This window comes from Fundulus heteroclitus, chromosome 2 (assembly GCF_011125445.2).
Source record: "Fundulus heteroclitus isolate FHET01 chromosome 2, MU-UCD_Fhet_4.1, whole genome shotgun sequence".
NCBI lineage: Eukaryota > Metazoa > Chordata > Actinopteri > Cyprinodontiformes > Fundulidae > Fundulus > Fundulus heteroclitus.
Genome location: NC_046362.1, coordinates 25679669 through 25694892, shown reverse-complemented (window position 1 = coordinate 25694892; position 15224 = coordinate 25679669). Strand labels below are relative to the sequence as shown.

The following is a 15224-nucleotide window of genomic DNA, read 5'->3' as shown; positions in this document are numbered from 1 at the left end:
AAACATAAACCGGGAAGCGGGCTCCCCCAGACAAACAAACAGTCACACGGAGCGTGAGCCGGTGCAGCTCAATACATCAGGATGTGATCAAAGAGGTATTTTATTTCAACAACTCCGTTCAAAAAGTGAAACTTAGACGATATAGATTCATTACGGAGTGATATCTTTCAAGCTTTTTATTTCTGTAAATGGTGATTAGGACTTACAGCTTTTCAAAATTAGAATCTTATATAAGACCAGCACAGAAAGTTTTTTTTTTTTTTTTTTTTTTTTTTTAAAAAGAAGGTCCGTGTGCTGCACTGGATAAGCAGTCAATTATGTAGTGGGGGCTCCTTTGGCATGAATTACTGCACAAACGCAGTGTTGCATGATGGCTTTGATCTCCAAACCCCACCAGTCTTCTCTAAGAGCTTGTCGACCGTAACGTGGCAACTGCATAAGATTTGTGTCTTTTAAATCCTTTTTTTCCCCCTTGTTCCCATGTGATGTTAAAGTTTTCTGAGGAACAAAAAAATTTGGTTTTCATTAGCTGTAAGCCAAAATTATCCAAATGATCAGAAATAATGTGTAACGAAGCTGTGAGTTTCCCTTTTTGAATGACAGAAATATATGACCTTTTCAGTGACATCCTAATTCACCAAAATGCACCTTTGGTTCTTCCTTCCAAAACACGGCACTTTCATTTTCCACCCGTACGCGTACCTTTGTCCATGTTGTGTCATGTCGATAGCTCTCCTGGCCGGCACTGGTGAGCCTCCATCAGTGACACTCAGAACCTCCATGGACTTCCTCTCTGGCCTCCTCTTGCCATGACGGTTCAGCATGGGAGAGTCGACTCGCTTCCTTGGAGGATCTGTGTCAAACAGGGGTGGAAAAAAAACGACACTGAGGAAACGAGAACCACCCTGACATTTCATCGTAACGGCACATATTTGCAGGTACAGGGCAGCTTTCTGCATGGCTTGCGTAGCATGCAAGAGTTTAACTGATGTTTAATACTGATCACGCTGACATTCTGACTAATGCAGAATAAGTAATGGTTTCCTTCCAGCCCCTTTGAACTAATGGCCACTGTATTGACTGCATCGCATTCACCGAAGGAGGAGTCTATTCATCAAAATGTCGGCACATCACCGCAGCCGCGCACGCCGCATTGTCAGAAAGTAAGCTAAACCGGAGTTTAAAGAGAGCATCCCCGTCCCTGCATAGACGTCTGTGGATAAAAATCAGCCCCTTGATGTGATGCACCAATTTTATTTCATCAGATAATGTTTGACCCAAATCAGATGACAGCTTTTTTTCCTCTTAAAACCCCGTTGATCCATTCTATTTAAAGCCGCTGTTTTTCATTGAGAGAGTTATTCATTTGCGATGAACAAAGAGCTTTCCTCATCCGTTTACCGAAGAACCAATCTAACGCTGCGTGAGCCGGAGCTGAACCAATTCCTCCTAATGGAGGAAAACAGCGCAGGTTGGTTGAGCCACACAAAAAAATAAAAGCGTTCAGTGACTTAGTGTTCTCAAGAAATTGTTCTCTAAATTGGTTGGTTTTGTTTGGATACACAGCTGTTTGAAAATAAAAATAAAACACTGTTTAAAAAAGGGTATTGCTCAAATATAAAAAATCTTATGGATTTATTTACATATAGGTTCCTCAAATTGGCTATCCTTAGAAGTGAAAATAATTTTGCTTCTTAGTCAAAGTGGGATTCAAAAAAAGTTTTTCCCGATAACAGATTTACCTACACGTTTACCCTGTTGATTTACTGTCCAGGACACTGATCTAGAGAGACATTTTTCTGTGGATGTTCTACATTTGTCAAATGCTGACGACCAAGAAAAAGACCACTAAGGGCTGTCATATTGGCAAAATCTGGTTGTACAGTGAAATAACAGCACCAGCTAGCTTATTATTATTATTATTATTATTTCTTAACATGATACTTTATTCGTATTGAACAAATGAACACAAGGTAAAGAGAGAATTTACCACCTTGTTTATCTTTGTCAGATTGCTGAATTTTACACATCTTCACATAAATAGACTGAATTTATATGCCGTTTTCTAGTCATACAGTGTTTTACACTTTAGCCACATTTACCCAATGGCACTCACTAACATGCACACATTCATATACCAATATACAGATTGGTAGGCAACTTGGGTTTAAATACCTTGCCCAGGGGAACATCCATATATGACAGGAGGAAGTTGGAAATGAACCCACAACCTTTTAGTTGCAAAATTACTATTCCACCCACTGTGCCACAGTCATGCAAGGGATCCTAAATGATACATTTTAGGTCAAGTCTCTGAGGCCTGTATTTAAATGTTTTTTTCTTTTGTTGTATGTTGATTTTAGATTATCTTGTCTTTGCTGCGGTGCAAAGTTATGGTTAAAAAGAGTCCATTTGTTTTACAGTTGTTCAATAGAAGAAGAAAAAAATCAGACATCCAAACTTTTTCCAACTGTTTTCTTCAAGGCTGTGACAAAGAAGATCTCTGTTTTCTTTGCGGTTACTTCCAGGACTCACCAATCTCGTTGCGAGGGGGAAGGTTCTGGTCCTCTTGACTCGGGTACCTCTCCTTACGATCAAGTAACAAGAAGTAGATCATCTTCTCTTGGTTCTCACTGCAAAGGGATAACAGTTTACAAAAAAAAGCTAACTATTAAACCCTTTAAGCAAATGAAAAACATAAAGAGTGTTCAAAAGTTTCCAAAATACTGCCTGTATTGTTAACAATTTAAATAAATAAATGAGGTTAAAGCACAAATTTACCAACTATGATTAATGCCTTTTAATCTTTTTTTGTGCACAGTGAAACGGCTGATAAATAGTTTTCATCTTTAACACAAAAGTTTAGTTTAACAGATCATTAGGCATTCACATCATACTGTGCATTTATTGTCTTTGGCATACTCAGCCATATTTCTACATACAGTGTGCGCCGGGAAGCGTCGAGTCCAATGAAAGCATCAAAAGATCATGAGTTCGACCTTTACTTTCTTTGCAAATCAGGAAACCTAATGTCTTTAACCTCTGTGGTGCTCGCTCTATGCAAAACACCCTGGGAATAGGCCTCTATAATAAAGACAGATTGGAAAGCGGTGGGGAGGCAAAGAGACAAGGACCTGCAACTTCAGCTAAAATGAAGCAGGGGAAAGGAAAATGGAGACCACAGATTTTCCTCCCATGCAGCACATTTACAAAATCCTCCCAGGAGAAAGGAAGCAAATGGAGGGAGTTGGAGCGAGGGGCATGGTGTGAGAGCATTTTCAGTCGAGCATTTAAAAGGCTGGGCAAATTAACGCACCGCATCATTAGTGAGCTCATATTTACACCAGGCATGCACATGAATGCATATTCCCAGAAGAACAAAGGAGTTGGCAGTAACAGGACATGTTTAAAGGGACCTATGAGCCAGCCTAAACACCAAACCAGGACGAGTTTGGACAAAAAGTATCTGGCACCAAGCGATGCAAGTGTGGAGTGATAAAAGTTATGTGATCTATGGTTTCGGATATCTTAAGTGACAGCTTCAGGGGATTTTGTAAGAGCCGGGGGAAAACTGAAGCTCTGCATGGGAGCAGGACCCAAGATCCCACGCATGAAGCATAGACCCCCTCCCTGTTGGTAACACCCATCCACTCACTCGTCGGAGAGCAGGTCTTTAAGAAGTTTGTTTTTGTCCCTGAAGCAGCCTAGAGAGTGCATGCTGTCCAGTACATCTGGGTCGATGTCGTCGGCAGAAGGCAGGCTGCGGATGGTTACCTTTCTGGGAACAGGCTGCTCTGGCTCTGGTTCATTTTTGCCGCCACTAGGAATGCAAAAAAAAAAAAAAAAGAAGCATCAAGAATAAGGACGTGGTCAGTTTCCTCTGCGCTGATTTTCACTCGTAAATGCATTTCTGATACCACTTTATAATTTTGCTAACAAAACATGCAGTAAGTTAAGTCTCCATTTCAGTCTTGCCTATCTGATCAGTCGGCTCATTATGCGATTTCTTCATCTATAACAGTCGCTCAGTCTGGCAAATTAAGCGGATTTGCATTCAAGTACATGACTAATTCTCATCTGCAACTATAGACGTTAGACTATATGTGACAAATAGGTCACTCTGTTGAGATTTGCAGGCTGCCTTTCTCGGTCATGCTCACTTTACAAACTTACTTTCTTCATTATTATCCCATTTCCCCAAAACACTCTTCCCGATATGTCACTTTCCCCCCATCTTTTGTCTGCTTGTCTCCGGGGAGAACAAAGACAGGCCTTAACATGAAAGGCAATATTACACCGACACCGTTTTCAAGAGGATTTCTGTTCTAGTTCTCAATTTCAACAAAACACAAAAGAGAAAAGCAGTCTTCTTTTCTACAAACATGCCAATACACACAGACAGATTTGAGTCGATGTGCTCCTCATTACTTCTTTCCGGAATCTATTATTTTTCATCTGGTGAGCTCAGTGAAGCAGAAACCCCACCGGCAGCTATTAAGATAACACACCCTCCGTTATCTGTATGCAGTGAACTTGTGAACTACATCCAAGTTAGTGCTCAAACTACCTTCCCTTTTTACTATTTCACTGTGCTTATATAAAATATCATCTAAAATTTAGATGGATGTGTATAAAGGATTCAATCACTAATTTTCACCAAGAAGAAAAGTGTAATTTCTTTTTCAGTGAAGTAGTGCATAATTATAGTACTAATGCAAACCATGTAATACTCAAATTAAAGCTACAGACTTTAGATAATTTCCATTATTCACTTATTATTGTAGTATAGGGCTAGGAGCTGGTATCAACAATTGTCTTACCCCCAATTACTTGGATTATTACGGGGGTCAAAACCTCACTAATTTTAAGCCAAACAAATTGGGGCAAAACCCCCAAATTATGCCTAACCTGAATGGAAAGCCTGCAGCAGCCTTTAAAGAAGCAGCATATGGATTGTTCACGGCAGTTTTACCCTTTACTTATCCAGATTTCCTGCAAGTGTTGTAATAAATTAGTCATGACAATCCATGGGATTTGTCAAGAACTGAATCAAATCAAGTTGTAGGGTTTTTTATTATAGTTTTTATTTATTTTTTGCTTGTTCGTTGCTTTAATTTGGGCACAATTTCTCATGTTTTTCCACATCACAGGCAAGTTGCCCCTAAAAATGGCCACAACTGCCATACTATCACTCCGTCACAGTCTTGTATACAGTCAAACAGTCATTTGCAACTACAAAACTAAGTTTCACACTAACTACAGCAATTTCCTGTCCCAGCTCTCATCTCTTTTTTTCTTTTAACATTCAAACTGTCTGTTTACATGAGCCACTGTTAAAATATAAGAACCTTAGAAGGCTTTCCTTCTGTGATTCCTCATTTTACTAAACTGTGACAAAGGTTTTACCCATACCTGAATAGTTTAGTCATTATAATACTGTTGCAGTAATTCTCGTTATGTAGGCTTCTTTTTTATTCAAATAAAATCATATTTTCAGAATGCAACTCTGCTTGCATCTGTGAACAAGAGTTGTATAATAAATAAATTGAATATAATGTACTTCTAATGTCAAACAATAGGGCAAACTTAGGTTAGAGCAGTTTAGTTCCCACATCACCACATGTTCCCTCAGGCCTTCTCCTTGTTCACTTGACCATATGCTGCAAATTTTCGTTCATGCACTACCAATTTACCCCCATGTCCCCGAGAGTGAAGTCATGCCCTGCATAAATGTACTCTTGTGTACATAGCTGAAGCTCAGCCATTTTTCATGTGGAAGCTCCCTTCAGGTGTAGAATAGTCTAATGAAGGATGAAATTGGTGGGAAGAAAAATCCGGGAAAAGGCAGAGGAGAACTCACATGTACCACGAGTGCTTCTGGATCTTTTCTAACTGTAAAAGAAAGATGAGAGAGAGAGAGAAAAAAAACCCATTAGTACACAAGTAATTAAATTGTTGTGATATTTTCTTTCTTGTAAAACAAAAAAATATATATAATCAGATATGGGATTATATTTTGATATCATTATCCAAATGATCAGAAATACTACAGGTACACAGAATAAGTTCGATTTAATGATTCCTGTGTGTTCCTGCCTGAAAAGCTGCCGTTTGTGGTCCCATGACGTCACTCCCTGTTCCCTGTGCTGCACTGTCAATCAGGTCTGAGTAGTTACACCTACGGCGGCTCCAATTACTGGGAGTGCTGCACCTGGGAGTAGCAATATATATTCCTGGCTCTCCCAGTGGGTAACCGCCATATCCTTAAAAAGACATCTTGTGAGTAGACCATCCAGCATCCCTTGTATTGACCTCCTGATCTCGACCTGTCTCGTTCCTGTTTTCTCCTGTCTGCCTTGCCCTTATTGGATTCTCCAGTTGGCTTTTGTGCTCCGAATATCAACCTCCTGCCTCGCCTACAGACCAAGCCTGCCTGCCTCCGCACCGCCTGGATTCTCCTGCCTATCATGTATGACCCAAGCATGAACCTCAAACCTGTCTCCTGTCTCTGCCCTCCTTCGAAACCTCTGCCTGGTGTGTGTGTGCCTCCTGTTACCAATTCTCTCGCCTGGATCCTGGATTTCCCTCTTCTCTCGCCCTTCTGGAAACATCTGCCCTGTGGACTGTCTTCCTGAGCATGTCTCCAAGAACTGACGACGACTTCCCCACTGGCATCTACCCTGTCCAGCCACGGCGAGATTTGGATCAGTCAGTCAGTGATCCGACTCATTCAGATGGAGCCGTTGGGATCAATCATCAGAGACAGTGCAACCTCCCGGCATCTGAGAAGGCTAGTCGCTTTTATTCAGTGAATCATTACTTCCACTGAGTTGCCACTAATGCTGCCCTTCTCCCCTACAGTGATTCCAGTACGAGCTCCAGTCATTTCCTGTTCCAGCAACACCAGCTTATCGACAATAAACATTCTTAAATGCTTATTCTCCGTGTTGGCTGAATTATCGGGTCTCCGGGTTCTGTCAGGGCATTACAGTTCAATAGTTGAAATAAATTAGGCTTTTGAAAAATATTGTAGCCTTTGAGGAAAACCAAACTGATGAAGAGAGAAGTGAGCTTTTCTCGCACTGACCCTGCAACACTCCTGGTCTCAAGAAGAATCTCCCACTATGATTTGCTTTCCATTTCTCCAAATTTTTTTGCAAAAATTGCGTCCTCATTGTTACCCCTTTTCATCGCGCTTGTGACGTAGCCGCTCGGCCCCTAACCCCATCAACGTGGTCTTTTGTAAGTGTGCCAAAAGCAACGAGAGGCAGAAACAGCGAGCCAAAGGGCAACAAAGGAAGATGTCTGCTGCAATAACTTCTCCTCCCTTCAACCGGCCAGAGACGGAAACAAGATCAATGTCACTGCTGGGACTTTTTAATTTGCTCACGCTGCTGTTGTGGAACCACAGGAGATGCACAGAGCAGGTCTAATTATTGTCACTCATTCAGAGTCCATGTGTATATGTCTCCATCAATGTCTTGATCTTTCTCGCATCCCATAGGACCTACCTCTGTGTGGCAGAGCTGATAAATGACTGTGTGCGATATTACAGCAATCACGGACCCTTTCAGGCTGGTTAGCGACTCTCAGCGACTGCTGTATGCCTCTGCAGAGGTCATGGTATTGACAGAGAGATCCTGGCTATCAGATACAGGCCAGTGCGTGACCTACTCTCACTGCATTTTATTGAAGGCCTGGAGGCAGGAGACGAATGTCACACAGATCCCAGACAGTAATGGGGTTTAAAGTAAAAAGTGACATTAACTGTACTTGTCCTTTATATATGCAGGGGGAGCACATCTGGATTATGTACAGTACAGTGAAAAAGTGTTTGCCCTCCTATTAGTCCCCCCTTATTAGGTAGGTTGGCTTGGATAGCTTTCTTTCCGTAGTAAATGACTATTTTCTGAATATCCTTTCTTTTTACTTAGGTTAACCTATGTTGGATATTGAAAAAGACATGACTACTAATACATTTACAACAGAACACTTATTAGGTAGTTTCCACTCACCACTTGTGTGACTAACAAAACTCAACTATGCATCTGTCTGACATTTAGCTAGCTGCTTTCCAGCAGGCCTTTTGCTTGTATTTTTGAAGGGTTAATAAAAAGAAAAGGTCTACATTATATTTTGATCTGATGACTCTGGGTGTTCCTCAACAATCTCAGCGTGTTCTACCCTTTAGGATGATGTTTGCAGTTAAAGAGCTCCAGCTAATGGTCAGTCTTAGTGCTGTATTCAGTTATCTCCAGCTCTACAGGCAGAAATACTAGTTCCTAAATTGTACAACATTCACAGCAAGTTGTATGAGTGCGTTGTTGTCCACACACCAAATTAACTGCAACATTGAAATATGATCAAAAAATATTGAGCAAACAAGCAATCACTACCCACCCACTCCAGCAAAATGTCACATGAAAACATCCACTGCAGGAGCATTATTTTTAATCAACACTGTATTAATCAATCAACTTTATTTGTATAGCACATTTTTAAAAAACTGCAGGTTTTAAAACAAGAAAAGGTAAAAAAAAATTAAAACAAAATACGTTAAAAACATACATGACTTACACACACACAACATCAAAGCCAAAAAATCCAGTTCACACCAAGAGTACTTTAAAATGGCATACACAACAAGATCACAATGTATTAAACGCTAGGGAATAAAAATGTGTTTTTAAAATATTAAAAACAGGAAAATACTCAATATGATACTCAAGGGTCAGTGATTTATCAACTTGGGAGAAGCAACTGAACGTGCTCTGTCACCTCTGAGCTTCACCCTAGTTTTAGGGACTGTCAGCGGCAGCTAGTCAGCAGATCTAAGGGATCAGGGTGGGCAGTAAGGCTGAATCAGCTCACATAAATAGGGTGGAGAAAGGTTTTTCAAATATTTAGAAACAAATAATAAAAGCTTAAAATGTATTCTGTACTGCACAGGGAGCCAGTGAAGGGATGCCAGGATGGGAGTGATATGCTTGCGCCTACGGGTCTGCATTAACAAACGAGCAGCAGAGTTCTGCACAAGCTGTAGACGGGCAGGAGAGGTCTGGCTAATGCCTAGATACAGTGCATTACAGTAGTACAGTAGTCAAGACCAACTGTGATAAAAGCATGGACTAATTTCTCCAAGTCAGTTCTTACTAAGATTGATTTCACCTTAGCTATCTTGCAGAGTTGATACGTTTTCTGAACAACACAGCTGATCTGTTTCTCAAATTTAAAATCAGAGTCAAACTTTTACCTCCAGATTGGTGACACAGTCCCTGAGATAAAATGACAGTGAGCCAAAATCTACTTCAGGGGAGGGACAGCAATTCGGTCCAAACAACATAACTTCTGTCTTGTTTTCATTTGGACTAAGGAAGTTCAGAGAAATCCTTGCTTTAATGTCCTCAAGGCAGTGTGTGAGTTACTGGACATTGTTGTTTTGTGCCAAGGGGAAATAGATCTGGCAATCATCACCATAACAGTGAAATGAAATGCCATATTTCCTAAAAACAGAGCCCAGGGGGAGTATGTAGAGAGCACCGAGGATTGACCCACGAGGGACCCCATGTGGAAGAGGAGCTGTGGAAGACAAAGCCGTCAATTCTCACACAAAAATGGACTATTAGATAGGTAGGACTGAAACCAATTAAGGGGAACACCACACAGTGCTCAAGACAAATAGTTTTGTTTCAAGTCAGCTATACCTATATCTACCCTATGAACCTGGGTCCTTTACTGAAGATGTGTTCAAGCTGCACTGTCAAGGTGCAAAAATCTAAGAAGCAAATCATCAACTTCCTAAAATAAAGGCCTATGTCATTTTTTACCAGGTTTTTCAGAAAACACAAAATAATACGGCCATAAGTTATTAAGCTGATTTTTTTTTTTTTTGCCAAACATTACATGGCCCATTATTTTAGGAAGGTGACAGAAATGATAAAGCTATGTTTTAGGCGACACACTGTCAGAAAAATATAGTACTTTCCTATCTGGGAAGAAATATCTGTCACCTTCGAGAAGAAATAGGTAGGGGAGACTCCATTGTAATAAACAGAGTTGAATAAGTGGTGTGATATTTTGCAACATAGATATGGCATTGATTTAAGCAACGTATCTGATTGGAATCCTATATCGGCAAATACTTATTTGTAAAATTGAGGACATAAAGAGCCTCCTTTAGACATCTGTATTAATAGAAATAGAATAGGATAGAAAGTACCCCCGCACAAGTGCTTCGGCATAATTTTTTGTTTGTGCGTGTTCTTGTATTGGCTGAGCAAAACATTTTTTGCTAATTCGACAAGATACATCCCTAACCTTAACCTAAACTCAATTCACACCTTAGCCCTAAACCTAAACATTAGCCCAGTTTGCATTGTGTAGACCTTGCAAAATGTCCTCACAAAGTTTTGGTCCTTACAAAGATAGATATACATGTGTGCATACACACGGATGTACATACCAACGTGTGTATGTGTGTGTGTGTGTGTGTGTGTGCGTGCGTGCGTTTGTGTGTGTTTTACTCTCAAATTCCCAAATGGCCACTCATGCTAAGCTGGGTACTCCTGGTTTCTTCTAGTTAAAAAAAAGGTGTTGTTCTTTTCCTCTGTCACCACATGCCTACTCAGGGGGGATTGCTGCAAAGTTGATGACTTAACTGAGTAGGCTTCCTTAGATAAATTGACAAAATGGCATTATAAACGGAATTTGACTGCATTGGAGTTAAATTAAGTTTAGGATCACATTGTAACGCATTTAATCAAATTTGAACCCGTCAATATGATTGAAAGATCTGATTAAATGTCTGCAAACACATTGGATCTCTGTTTCGTGAAGCACTTTCAGATGATATTGCTTGTGTAATTGGCTATATAAATAAGCTCAAATTGAAAAGCTTAGATTCCAGTCAAATAACTGTTGTGTTTCTGTTGTGTTTTATGATGAACTGGTGTATTCAACGACAATATGGATATGACAAATATTCATACCACCATCTTCAATGGCCATAGAACACAAATCTAAAAATATAACTCAAACACTGGCTGCTTTGTGACAGAAAGCTTCTACTAGATGCCCAAACAAACAAAAATAAATTGGGCTTTGAGAGTAGTCTTGAAGACAAATGAACTGAAGTGACTGAAGGACTCTGTGTGTATGTAGTAAATTAGACTTTTTCTGGTAACTGAATAATAGACACTACATTTAGCCCCCACAAAAGGCTTTAAATCTGTATCAACTGTCCCCTATCATGTTGCTAAGTTATGTGAAAGCCATTTAGATGAACATTTCTGCCTCTTTATCCTGTCAGACCACTTTAATCAGCATGAAGCACTGTATTTCGAAAGGCTCCTATGTAGAAATTTGGTTACTGGAAGTTTTAAATAGTCATACTGACGTCAAATAACTGAATCATGTGAATCAGTTTATAATATATCACCTGATGCAAAAAAAAACAAAAAACAACATAAATTAATTAACTTTAATTCCGCCAAACTTTTAAAGTTTACCCTCTCCATGTGGGCATTATCTATTTGGGATAATTAGATGTTTCAAGGAGGTTGCCATATCTCTTCATCCGTCAGGAGTAAACGGGTCTTTTTAGGGTTTCTGTATACTTTAGACTGGAGAGCTCACATAGCTGCCTCTGGATGTCTAACCACAGAAAATTAAAGTTTTTTGTGAGATGCAATCTTTCAAACATCAACAAGCAAAATCTAATCACAAAAGCTAACAGAATTATGGTTGTATGGTTAGCCTGTAAATGGACCCATTAAACTGTTATGAAAAAAACAAGCCCTCACAAATAACCTCAGGTCTCCTCTTGTTGTGATGTCTGCCCTTGGGTGTTCTTGCCTCGTGTGTGACTTGGTGCTCACCTCTAATCTTTAAGGATTCTCAAACTGAAAGGCTATTCGACATTCTGTGAGGCTGCAATGCATCCTCTGCGCTCCATTTGGAGTTAGGAGAAGGGAGCAGACAGATACCATATTCTCACCCAGCAGCTTGGTCTTAGTATAACCCTTTATCGAGGACGCCGTTACGGCTTTCCGGTGGGCATATCTGGGGATCTCAGGGTGACCTGCCCTCATCAAACAGAGGGAACAGGAGAATAAGGAAAACAGAGCACATGCAGCATAATAAAAAGGTGTGTTTTTTTTTTTTTTGCTCACGTAGCTGCAATACGTGCAACTACACCTTTTGGGTTGTTTTTTTTTTTTTTGCACAATTTTCATATTTTATTTTTCTCTAAAATAAAATCCATTGCCAAAATTGTAGTATTCCCCTGCTCATAGTTATTCTGACAATGTAAAAAGATAAGCTACAGCAAAAGGAAATGGAGCGAAAACATTTACCAACTACGGTGTCACCACATTTCCTCACAGGCACGAGCATGAAACCCGTTGCACTGATTCGTAAAGATACACCAGCGCCTCGGGCGTGTGTGCATGAAAAAGCCGCAGTTTTTTTCCCTTTATGCTATGCAGTGATAGTGACAATGTGCAAAAAGGTGAGAGACCAATAGTTTACTTTTTGGGATCCATGCAAAACGCTACATGTGGCAAAAAAAAAATCAACACGGCACATTACCCCTTCCCATAGTATCCTCACTTTGAAATATTGCCACAGCAGCATCACATTGTAGAGATGCTTTTCTCAGACTGGGACAGGAAAGGTGGAAGGAACTGTTAGACAACAAACTTGAGACGGGGGGAAAAAACTGGCCTTTTCGTGACGACCAGAAGCCTAAACATACAGCTAGAGCTACACTGGAGCGGTTTAGATAATTTCATATTCACATGTTTAGATTTAAATCCATAAGAGAATCTGAATTCTTGAAATTGAGGTTGACTCTCTCCATCAAATCTGAAGGTTGTTTTGCAAACATTTTCCTCCTTAGATGTGCAAAGCTGGTCAAGACAAAACTCAATAGCCGTGCAGCTGGAGCGAAAGGTGGTTCTACTCAGGGGGAGGAGATACAAATCTACTCCACTATTTTCAGAATTTAAATTGTTTTGTAAAGAATGCGTCCTATTCCTTTAACCTTTCAATTTTGCAGTACTCTGTATTGGTATATCTAACATGAAATCCTAATAAAACACTATAATTTGTGGCTGTAATGTAAAAATAAGTGGTATGAACAATTCTTCGAGAAAGAAACTGTTAAAGTCCTTCCACAAACCGGAACCTCCTGTGGATCGACACAAATGGGCCAAACTCAAACTTCATGACAAACAACAACAGAGAAACATAGAACAACCGACTCATTACTCTGTCACTGACCCTCTGAAACAAACTGACCGTTAGTCTTTTGGATGCGTCCACCTCAATCATGCCGCGGAGGAGGTTCTGACAGTCTGGAGGAATGAAGTGTGGCATGTGAAACACTCCCAACTTCACCTTCTCCAGGAGATTCCTAAGGTTGTCATCATCAAACGGCAGGGCACCCTGAAGAAGCAGAGAACCAGTTGAGGCAGATGACAGATGAAGGAAAGAAATTTGAAGGATGTAGCGGGGACGAGGGTCACAGCATATAAATAAAAGCCTTTAACTAAGCAAAATGGGGGACAGAAAAGGATAACTGCTCTGCAATGCCCTAATATGGAAAACCACAGTCTGTGATTTTGCTTTCATCACCTCTTCAATTATTTAATTTTCAGTATAGAGCATTTTGCCGTCAGGTGGAGAGCAAAAACACGTAAACAAACAGCAATGAGCTGTAATTGGGTCTTTTCTAATAATCACCCCGATTTCCCGTTCCCCTCATTCATTTAGCATTCTCTCAGTCATTCATCAAAGCATGCTGACACCTCACAGATGTGGCTGTGTGACGAATGGCAGCCTCCATCAGAGGACAAGATGGAGGAGAGCAAACCGGCAGGAAAGACAGACAGATTGGCTGAGAAATGAGGAGTAAGTGGGGGGGAAAAAAGGAAAGGGTAGACTTGTGTAACAGATGATCTGAGTTCAGTCTAACTGCTGGGGAGTATCCCTGTCTCCCACAATCAGACAAATGGTTATCTCGCAGCAAGACAGCAGGAGGAAACAGAAGAACAATGGTGGTGTTTCTGCAGGCAGAGGGTGGCCGCAGAAAAACCTCTGTCTGGTGTGAAAGAATGGTCAAGATCAGAAAAAAAAGCAAACATTCCCAGTTTGCATAGTAAAAGTTTTGTCTGAGACAGTAAGATGGTGCGGAAGAAGCAAAAGAAGAGAGAAATACACAAAGCCTGTAGCAAAAAGTTGCCCTGTCAGTGTTGATATTTATTTTGGGCTCCCTTCTTTCAGCTTGGCTACATGAATTATTTATTAGGCAGAAGTGTGCAGGAACTCCAGTACAAGCCGCTAATGCAACAAAGCTTAAAGGGCTGCCTGGCCGGGGGACCCAAAAGACATAATGTGGCTGGAGAATAGATCTTATTTTAGTTGTAGCAATGTGTGTAGGTACAAGATAAGGACTGAAAGATGCTTCAGTTTGCAATTGTGCAAAACCCATTGCCAGAGGGCATCTCAACTTCTTGGAGATAATTTGGGAATTTGACATTTTTTGCCTTGCAACAAACCATCAATTCCCTCTTGAAAGCTTTACACATTTTATTATAACCATAAAAGTAGAACACACACGTGGAGTAGAAGGAAAGGATACACAATTTTTCTAAAACTAACAAAAAACATTAGTCTTTTGTCCCTTTTTATTCCCTAAGGGCCCTGAACAAATCACATGCATCCTACTGCTTTCATGAAATTTTGCCTGTATGTAATTTAGTCTCTGTACACAAACAGCAGTGATTGTAAAGGTCCTCTTACAAACCTTTAAGACATCAGTGAACAAACTGCATCACGAAGACCACAGAACACACCATACAGTTGTGATAAGTGACAGAGACAGCCTAGGTTATAACACATGTCCCACGCCCTGGACATCTCGCTGTTCCATCCATCATCCCAAAAAGGACCATTTTTACACAACTGGAAAAGGGCAGAGACGTGTAAACTCTGGTCACATAGAGCAATTTAACACGCAGCTAAAGCCCCATATCAGCGATCACTTAGTCAGGCACTCGACTGAGTTGGCCTTTAAGATGGGCTAAGAGTTGACTTTCTCTTGCCATGTTCAAAGAAATCTATGAGACCCCACAGGGTGCTAACCTTTAACTTTTCAGCCTACATGCTAAACACTCCTGTGGCAGAAAACTAACCCCTGCAAATCATGTGAACACATCATGCCC

General features: G+C 40.5%; 1 protein-coding gene across 4 annotated transcripts in view; it reads right to left on the bottom strand.

Moving 5' to 3' along the window:
* brsk2a (BR serine/threonine kinase 2a) overlaps positions 1–15224 on the bottom strand; it is a 257881-nt gene that overhangs the window by 30121 nt on the left and 212536 nt on the right. For 3 of the 4 annotated variants that reach the window (XM_036151517.1, XM_036151523.1, XM_036151521.1), the window contains exons 1-5: positions 13300–13441; positions 5861–5892; positions 3656–3820; positions 2536–2633; positions 703–853 (exon numbers count right to left, since the gene is read on the bottom strand). The exons of the other annotated variant lie outside the window; for it this stretch is intronic. In XM_036151517.1, coding sequence (XP_036007410.1) covers positions 703–853; positions 2536–2633; positions 3656–3820; positions 5861–5892; positions 13300–13377 — 524 coding nt within the window. In that variant the 5' untranslated portion in view covers positions 13378–13441. Of the gene's footprint in view, positions 1–702; positions 854–2535; positions 2634–3655; positions 3821–5860; positions 5893–13299; positions 13442–15224 lie in introns of those variants that run through there. 4 annotated transcript variants of the gene reach the window in all.